A 10,364-nucleotide genomic window follows, 5' to 3' on the forward strand; every position below is an offset into this window, starting at 1 on the left:
TTAGGGTGTATTGATTTGTCAGGCCCGTAATGAGACATCCTGAATGAACTTATATAATGAAATCACATAGTGTATCAGAGTTATGACAACAACAGAATCAAAGTACCATAGACCCCAGAAATTTCAGCAAGGAGACAACAGTTTCTCCCCTATCTTTTCTTCATCCAGCAACACCCAACAATGGACTACTTCAAAAGGTTCATTTTCAAGTTGGTCAATTGATTGCTCAAGACGTGGATTTGGTAGAAATATCCTCTCTTCTGTTAAGAGCAAACCTTTCAGACGTTCCAAAGATACATTCACAAATATTCATCAACCCTATGACCACCAATGTGGTTGCCATTCATAAAAAGCTTTGAATTTCAATGAAAACAAAAACTATATCTCTTTATTATCTGATTCAGAGGCATAGAGAATGCATATTTGACTCATAATGGGTTATGAAAGAAAAGAAACAGTTGTAATCATGCATAAGAAAACATAACAACTTTATTCAGATGTGCCAGAGGTAAAACAATCGGTTGTTTTTCTGAGACAAAAAGAAAATGTTATTTTTCAAAGCAAATCATCTTTCAAAAAGATGGGAAATGCATAATGAAATACATTCATACCTTTGCATTACCCCATGCATGTTTAGAATTTCATTTGGTCTTATGAAGCCAAAAGCATAGGATGAACATATGCAACTTACTTTACATAGCTCATGAACTTTGTCAAGAATTTGAGTAAGGTGTATGCTTTTGAACCATAAGCATCACTTTGATTATTCTTCATCATAGCACATTACCTTAAAGGTCCTGCAACACAAAATTGATGCAAATACAAAGAAAGTATAACAACAAGATAACAAGACACACACAACTAGTTTTCTGCATATACAACATTAGTAGAAAAACCATAAAAAGTGAAGTGTTCAAGTGCTTTCAAGTGCAGAATAGCAACAACATAATGCACAATTTTAAAGCTATCTATACAACGAAATCAAGCATAAACTTCTCCCCCTATTTGATCTACAAATAGACAATGAGAAGGGTTGTACAAAGCAGAAATCAGAATGATAACATAGTAGTCTAGCAGTACAAACAATTTTGATATTTCAAGAATATTTGTCCAAACGCAAGATTTGAAAAAGAGAAATAGATTTAACGATGCATAAGCAAACATGGCAGTATTATACAAAGGTGCTAGAGGAAAAACAATCGGTTGAAATTATGTGACAGGGATTTTGAAAAGAAAATTCAAATCCTTCACCAGAACCTGAGAAACACATATACATGTTAAGGCACACATCTTTTGAATGATAATAGGGCAGATATAAACCGGAAACACTTTATAGACACAAAAAATTGAACTTAAGATTGATTGTTCAAGCAAAGAAGAGAGATAGAAACAATTCTTTTAAGAACACATGTACAGTTTGACAACCAGTTCTAAAATTCATAACACCATTTCTAACACAAGAACCTGCATCCATGAAAGCCAGTTTCAACATATTCTTCATTATGGAAACAAAGTCTCTTGTTGTTTTTCCCTTTAGCAGTAATTCTTCAAGCACAAAAGTAATTCTCGGTTGCAAAGGATACCTACAAGAAAAGATTAAGAAGCAAAATTTGGTCCCTTTATGAATTTGGGTCCAATGATGTTAGTAGCAACCTTAGGAACCTTCAAAATCTTAGGCACCTATTTTAAAATACCTTTGGAAACATAAAATTTTCTAATTTTACAGAATCTAACAGAGTGATCCTTTTTCATGCAGTAGAAACAACAAACAATCGGTTGTTTCGACTTTTTAACCGATTGATTTTTCGTGAGGTTTGAAAAAGATTATGAAAAGCTACAATTTTTGCTTTGTTGGTTAAAACCCAAACCTGATTTCCCAAAAACACACTGTTGAGATGCTAAAACATTCTCAAAATTTGATTTCCCTTATGAAATAATATCAAAAATTTTCACAAGCTATAAAACTTTCTCTTGAAGGGTTTTACAATTTTTACATCAACTTGAATCACAATTGCAAGATAGTTTTTATAAATCAGTTCAAGATTTTCAAAATAAACATTTGCATGACTCAAATCATTTTCCAGAAATGTGATTTTCTCTTTCGACTTGTTGTTTTCACTTTTCAATCGGTTATTTAAAAGGGCTAATCTTTTAGCTTTTTCATGAGTTTCTTGAAAAGCATTAAGAAGTTGAAAATAGTTTTCACAATTGTTGGAAGAAGATGTACTTACTTGACTTGATCCAGATTCTTCTTTTGTCATAAGACAAACCTCCCTTCTGGATTCTGAAGGGAAAGATTCAGTAGTAGACTCCTCCTTGTCCATCCCAACACTCCTTGAATTTTTGTGATACTTCTCAAGGGTATTCCACATTTCTTTGGGAGAACTACATTTTGAAACCTTGAGCAATTCATTAGAATCAAGTGCAGATACAATGATGTTCATAGCTACACAATCAAGATGTTCTCTTTTAGAAGAAACATTTTCAGATATAGGCATGAGATAGCTATTTGTAATAACATTCCGGATTTTTCTATCTATAGAATCAACAAAGAATTTCATTCTTATGCACCACAGTTCATAGTTCATACCACAAAACAAGGGTGGTTTGTTTAAACAGGCACCTTCCCCAAAAGAAAACTTTTTAGCCATTTAAAAAATAAGATTTAGGATTGTACCGACTAGTCCTCAGACTTCGGCATTGACCACATCTATGGCGGGCCCCCGAAGGCTGGGTCCCACGAGGAGCATGGGCCAGGGTCCTGCGAAGCACGCGAGGCAAGGTGGCCGAGATGTGCTCGGCATCGGGAGTAAAGGGCGAGGAGGCCTCAGACCTCGATGACCCGAACAGTAAAGATAAGCCGAAAGAGGTGGTTTCCAAGCCACATTCCAGTTATCAGTAAGGGAGAATCCTAGACCGCGAGGGATCCGTGCATGGGATGTGAGTGGCATGGTCAGGGTGTAACGCAGTTAAAGAGCCATTGGGCAAGAGACGACTCGGGTGGGTCACGTTCCCAAGGGTGATCTGCATGCATGGCACGTGGACAACTAGGGGACTCCCCAGACGAATGATCCCAAAGATTGGGTGTGTAAGTTGGTACCCAAGCGGTCATCTCGTCAGAGGTTATAATCCAGTAAGGACGTTTTAAGTGCTAAGTTACCTTAAGAGAAGGTGACAGCGACGCTAAGTGACATCTACAGTGGACATAGTTACAGTTAAACAGAAATAGCGAAGATTCTAAAGTATATAAGGGGTAATAACAAACTTAACAAGGTACACATTTCTAGTGCCAGTAACACACAAAGAGAATACACACACAGAGCTCTCAGAATTTAGGGTTTTTGGTGTTTCTTTGCCAGGTGTTGACTTGAGCGTCGGAGTGCAAACGACCGCGAGGGCGCCCGTTGTGTCTTTATTTTTAGGTGATCCACAAGGAGGAAAGCACCATGAGAAAAGGAGGGGTTCTTGGACGCACAACTGTCGTAGACGCACAAGACACCTTAGGTCAACCGGTGGGAACAAGGATCAAAACTTGAATAACTTTCAAGAACCTTGCTCTGATACCAATTGTTAGAATTATAGGGCTAAAACAAGAGGGGGGGGGGGGTGAATCGTTTATAATTTTTTTTTGCAAATACTAACTAAGAATGAATTTATTTAATGATTTATAGAAAGAAGAATCATAGAAGCCAAAAGAAACAAGCTATTAAAACTGTTATCAGTAAAACAATCAATTAAAATTACGATATAACCGGTTGTTTATATTACAGAGAAAAAAACAAGAATAAGCAGTTTATAAAGCAGGAATATCAACCGGTTGAAATATGAAATAACCGGTTGATTATGACAACATATTAAATATGAAACAGATTATGATAGAGAGATTCACACAATCAGATTATACTGGTTCACTTAACCCTAAGCTACATCCAGTCCTCAGAACAGTCTCTGAGTATTCCACTAAGTAATCAATCACAGATTACAACAACACACCACAAAGAGGTGACTTTGAATTCCACAAAGCCTACTCACCCTCTTTGCAACACTTCACACCTCAAGCCAGAATCCCACTGACTTTACATGATTTTACAAACACGTTTTCAATATCAGAATACAATTACAAGAAACTAAGCAAGAATATTGTTCCTTCCGCTTTGGCTTGGACACCTTCGCACGTCTCTACAAGTTGCGCTTCACGAACACCTTTGCTTCTGTTTCAACGTTATCCTTCCTCCGTCGTGAACACCTGAAACAAAAAGACAAATGGCGCCCTCACGGCCATTTGCACTCTGACGGTCAAGTCAGCTACTGGACAGGAAACACCAAACACTTCTCGTAGTAGAACACCGTAAGGTCAATGTTCAAAGAAATGCGTAACTCAAAATGCGCACTCTGCTAAAATGTCTTAGAATCTGTAAAACGTACCTTATTCTGTTTATCGTAAAACCTTATATACCTTCTCGATGTTCCTGTCCACGTGTCAGCCTGAGACTTGCGTATCCTGTGGGGGCTCCTTAGCAACACTGTTCCCAGTCTTAGGGCCTTCTCAGTGTGTAAGATTGCCCTGTCAGAGTGCGACTCGTGTGGGGGTGATTGCATGGGTGCCAACTCATACGCCCATTCTTTGAGTCACTCGCCCTGGGAGATCCCTGCCTTCCTTACGTGCCATGCATGCGGATCACCTTCTGGGACGTGACCCTTCATGGGTCGTCTTTGTCCCAGTAGCTTTCCAGCGGTGGTGCGTACTGTCGCGTCCCAACACCTCATGCACAGATCCTTCGTCAGTTGGGTCTCTCTGTTCTGGTACTAGGGGTGTGGCTTGAAAACCACCTTTCTTTATCTATTATTTTTGTCTTGGATGCCGAGGCCCGAGGCCTCCACGCCCCTACCGGGCCGCCTCCTATTGTTCCACCTCCTCCACGGTTATCACTACCCGTGGGATCAAGAGGGGACACCCCTCTAGCTTAGGCGCCTTCATGGTGCTGAACCTGGGCGACGCCCGAGGCCAGTCAACGCCTGAGGCCTCCACGCCCCTACCGTGTGCCACCTCCCCATCGGCCACTTTATCCCTGAGCGCAACGAAACTCCTTCCAGTCCTGCTATATTTTTCAGTGGACCCTACCCTTGGGTCCAACTACATTGACCCTACCCTTGGGTCCCACTACGTTGACCCTGGTCGACGCCCGAGGATCTTATGGTACATAAGCCCCCTAGTCTCGAGCTGACAACTTGTTCATCGAAGAGACTATGGCCTCACCCCACCGTCCTACGTGGCATTCTGTGACAGGACAGGCACAATGCTCTGAAGTGACGCCTTTCTACTCACACTACTGGGACTTAACGTCGCTTGCGCTTCTCAAGTTTACGTAAAGTCTTTCAAAATCACGCGCTTCAGGAACTGTTCCATCACTTGCGCCTTTCCTTACACTCTTCATCTTCTTCCTCGAGCTTTCTCTGATTCTCCTTTGCAAAAACCAAGACTTTTGCCAATCAACCACAAAAGGTATGATTTTTATGCATTGATAGCTCTTTACTCTTGAGTCCATGCATTGATAGACTGCCTTGGACTGTTTATGTACCGTCCCATCCCCGGGCGTTGACCAAAGTCAAACTCAACAGTTAAGTCAAAGTCAACATATAGTGGGACCACTCGAGGAGTCCAAAGAAGGAAGTCAACAGACTGACCGCTTGAGGCGTTGCCAAGATAAGGCGTCACTAAGATGGGGCGTCGCCAAGAGAATGCGTCGCCAAGATGAGGCGTCGTTAAGATGAGGCGTTGCCAAGATGAGGCGTCGCCAAGAGAAGGCGTCGCCAAAGTAAGGTGTCGCCAGGTTCAGACATAACCCAAAACAGTAGCAAAGAGAAGAGAAAAGTGGCTTCAAGGCCATAGTTCTAGTACCAGTAGGGAGTAACCTGACTCGTGAAGTACTCTGCCACCGCTGGGAGGCCCCTGGGATAGATACGACCCATGAGAGGGCCACGCCTAGGGGCAAACCACGTTCGTAGTGTGTACCGACCAGGTCATCGGGTGTGATGACGTGGACAAGTGAAAGGTACGTGCTCATAAAAGGTCAACATAGTTACCTTATGTAGAAGCGGCGTTCTGCATATGCATAGTCGGTTATCGCCGAGACGTGTCACTATCCGAGAGAAAGGCATCGCCTAAGCGGACATCGCCTAAGTAAGACATCGCCTAAGCGGACATCGCCTAAGTAAGACATCGCCCGAAGAGTCAACCCGCATGACGTAAGAGTTTCGCAGAAAGGGGGGCCCACATGATGGGATAACCCTAAGTTGGGTGGCGGCACTGTGGGTCCCTCCGCACAGGATAAACGATCAAGTCAAAAGGGCACGTGACTGTGCCCACGTGCTCATAAAAGATCCTCAAGGAAGGCTGCATGCATGACACGTGATTAATCAGGGCACCTAAATAGTATGATGGCGCGAGAGATACAACGCTCAAGTTAGGGCCCAAGTGGCCATAAGGTTATACATAGCACTCTAGATAAGGGAAGCCCATGGGCCGGATACGCTAAGATCCGAAAGATAGCGGTGCAAGGACCTTCTCCAAGGAACCCTAGATAATAGCAAGCAACGCAGGGGTAAACCCTAGTTTTCACCTATATAAAGGGCACGAAGAGCCCTAGTAAGGTACGTTTTCATAGTTATACAGAGACAAAACCCTAGTTGTTCTTGACGGCACACCCAACTGTGAGCACAAGGCAATTAGGGCAACACAGTTTTAGCCACACAGTTTCAGTCATTGAGATTATTATACAGTTTCTAGTGACTTTGGTGTTTCTCGCTAGATGACTTGAGCGTCGGAGTGCAAACGACCGCGAGGGCGCCCCTTTGTTCTTCTTTTTCAGGTACACACAGACGAGGCAGAACGAAGGTGCCCCAGCTCGTTAGAACAAGCCACGCATAAAGACGACCCAGGTCAACTGGCAGGAACATCTGGCGCCCACCGTGGGGCCGATATAAACATCGGTTCCACCACACAAGCTTTCAGTTCCAGATTCCAACACCCAGATAAGTCGAGAGGATCCCCAGAGAGCCATGACCACCCGACTAGCACGCGCTAGGAGTGAAGAGATGACCCTACAGCAACTCATGCGCATGGTGCATGGGCTACAAGACGCAGTGGCAGCATCGAAAGTAGAATAGGAGCACATGCAGGCGGACCTGACAGCCTCTCAAGCAAGAAGCGAGGAACTCCATCGCACCAATGAGGAGTTACGCCAGAGATGGTGTGGCAGAGACGAACCGGAGGCTACATCCCCACCCAGGGAATTCACAACACCATTTTCACAGGCAATCTTGGAGACGGCAATTCCCAATACGTTCACGGGACCCAAAGCGACCTTCACGGGAATGGAGGATCCCGAAGCACACCTCACGGCGTTCCACACACAGTTGTTGCTGGTAGGCGGTTCAGACACCGTTAGGTGCAAGCTTTTTATGAGCACCCTAACAGGGATGGCTATGGATTGGTTCATCAGCCTCCCAGAGGGCCACGTCATGTCCTTCGCTCAACTTTCACAACTATTTAGAGAACAGTACCTGGCCAACAGAACTCCCGCCCCAGTCTCATACGATCTTTTCGACGTCAAGCAGTTCCAAGGCGAAACCCTAAAAGAGTACATAAGCCGCTTTGGGGCACAGGTAGTGAAAGTAGGCACCAAGGAGGAACCCATGATTGTATACGCGTTCAAGAAGGGGGTGCGTCCCAGATCTTTTAGTAAAACGCTTAACCGCAGTCGCCCTAAAACCTTCGCCGAGATAAGGCGACAAGCGGTAGAGCATATTGCCTCGGAAGGTGAAACGTACGAGAAATGCGCAACCACTGCGCCAGCGCGTCCCAAGGCACAGATACGCACGCAACCCGTTCGGGTTCACCAAGCCATCACAGAAAGAAAACACTTTGACAGGAAACGCGCTTACGAGCCACGAAGGACCCAACCTAAGGGTCGAGTAGAGGAAGGGAGAGAAGCAAGCAAGCCGCGGAGGCACAACTTCGTGATGGAACTCAAAGATCTGATTGCGGTACCCAGCATAGCCGACAGGTTGAGGCCACCGATTAAAGCTGACAAGGTGCTGGGACCTCGCAAGGAGTCATTGTGCAAATTCCACGAAGCATTCGGGCACCATATTAACAACTGTTTGGCGCTTGGCTATCAGTTGGATGAGCTCGTGAAGAATGGTTTCCTGAAGGATTACTTGATGGAGAAACAGGCGGGACGACCGTCAGGCTCGCAACCGGGGGGCAGTGAGGGGCAGCAGCACGAGGCGCCCGTTTTCGGTGAAATCCACACCATAGCTGGTGGATTCTCGGGTGGCGGGTGTACTGCGTCACAGCGTAAAAGATATGCGAGGTCCGTAGTGTCAGTGGAAGTTTTTGAGGACCATTCGTCCGATGTGGACATCACGTTCACTAAGGAAGACCTCAGGGATGTTGTGCCGCATGACAACGATCCCATTGTGATCTCGCTCGTCACGGCAGGGAGGACGGTTCATCGGGTCCTGGTCGATCAAGGGAGCTCGGCAGACGTGATGTTCTGGCCGACCTTCGAAAGTCTACAATTATCTACAGACCAGCTGAGGCCATATGGGGGTTGCCTATACGGTTTTGCGGGTGATCAAGTCGAAGTCAGGGGATACATTGAGTTAAGAACAACGTTCACAGATGGGGTTGCTTCGCGCACGGAGAAAATCAAATATCTTGTTGTGAACGCCCCCTCAGCATATAATATCCTATTGGGAAGGCCAACACTCAATAGGATAGGAGCTATACCCTTCACGAGGCACATGAAGGTCAAATTACCTTCAATGGAAGGGGTAATCGTCACCATCCGATCCGACCAAGAGGAGGCAAAGAGATGTTACGAAAACAGCCTCAAGAACAGGCGATCAGTGTGCCATGTGACCACAACACCGCCTCTTGGTGCGGGGAATGAGCATAAAAACCGACGAGCTATGGATGCAGCGTCAGAGGGGACAATCGAAGGCGACGTGGTTATGGATGTGGCATTAGAAGCAGCCACCAAGGGCGACGTGACCATGGAAGATGTCGGGGCGAGGTCTGAGAGCAACGCTAGAGTAGAGGAGGAGGAGAACTGCCCGGAAGCCGCCAGGGAGTCAAGCATTGTGAGAGCATTGCTCGCTAGTGAGAAGAGGCCTCGGCCAGTTGGAGATTGGCTCGAAAGGGAGATCGGCGGCAAAACTTTTAAGTTGGGGAAAACTTTAGACGGCGAGACACAGGAACAGATCGCCAAGGTGATAAGCAGGCATCTGGACGCATTCGCGTGGTCTGCCTTGGATATGCCGGGAATCGACCCCGATTTTTTATGTCATCGTCTAGCAATGGACCCTCAAGTCAGACCAGTCCGACAAAGAAGAAGAAAATTCAATGAAGAAAGGAGACAGGCGATCAGAGATGAAACGCAAAAACTCCTCGAGGCAGGCCACATCAAGGAGATACAGTATTCGGAATGGCTCGCCAATGTTGTATTGGTAAAGAAGAGCAATGGGAAATGGTGAATGTGCGTCGACTTCACAGATCTAAACAAAGCCTGTCCAAAGGATTCCTATCCTTTGCCAAGAATAGACGCCCTGGTGGACAGAGCAGCAGGGTGTAAGTTGTTAAGTTTCTTAGACGCATTCTCGGGGTACAACCAAATCAAGATGCACCCCATGGACGAGGAAAAAACTGCCTTCATGACGGAGAAGTCGTGCTATTGCTACAAGGTGATGCCTTTTGGGCTGAAGAATGCGGGGGCCACGTACCAGAGGCTGATGGATAAAGTGCTTGCACCTATGCTCGGGAGGAACGTACAAGCTTACGTTGATGATATGGTCGTAACATCCCTGGAAAAAAACCAGCATATTGCTGATTTGGAGGAGCTGTTCGTCACGATAGCCAAATATAAACTGAAGCTGAACCCTGAGAAGTGCATTTTCGGCGTGGAAGCAGGAAAGTTCTTAGGTTTTCTCTTGACCGAAAGAGGGATCGAAGCGAATCCTGACAAGTGTGCGGCCATCCTGGCGATGAGGAGCCCTGCTACGGTTAAGGAGGTGCAGCAGCTTACAGGTCGGATGGCCGCCCTGTCGCGATTTGTGTCTGCCAGTGGAGAGAGGGGTCACCCGTATTTCCAGTGCTTGAAAAGGAATAATAGGTTTGTCTGGACGAAGGAGTGTGAAGAGGCTTTCGTGAGGCTCAAGGAGTACTTGGCGAGCCCGCCGGTTCTGTGCAAACCTCAAATGGGAGCGCCCCTCAGGTTATACTTTGCCGTAACCGAGAAGGCGCTGAGTGCGGTGCTCGTCCAAGACCAAGATCAAGTTCAGAAACCTATTTATTTTGTCAG

The 10,364-nt window shown here is 45.5% G+C and overlaps 1 protein-coding gene across 1 annotated transcript; it reads left to right on the top strand.

Annotated features, from left to right (window-relative positions):
- Positions 1-7,173: 7,173 nt before the first annotated feature.
- LOC137838763 (uncharacterized) lies at positions 7,174-9,540 on the top strand. Its single transcript, XM_068647991.1, has one exon. It carries the CDS (start codon positions 7,174-7,176, stop codon positions 9,538-9,540), a length of 2,367 nt encoding a protein of 788 aa, XP_068504092.1.
- Positions 9,541-10,364: the final 824 nt, after the last annotated feature.

This window comes from Phaseolus vulgaris, chromosome 11 (genome assembly GCF_000499845.2).
Source record: "Phaseolus vulgaris cultivar G19833 chromosome 11, P. vulgaris v2.0, whole genome shotgun sequence".
NCBI lineage: Eukaryota > Viridiplantae > Streptophyta > Magnoliopsida > Fabales > Fabaceae > Phaseolus > Phaseolus vulgaris.

Coding starts and splice junctions, on each gene's coding strand:
- LOC137838763 (XM_068647991.1), top strand. CDS start 7,174: ATGCAGGCGGACCTGACAGCCTCTCAAGCAAGAAGCGAGGAACTCCAT.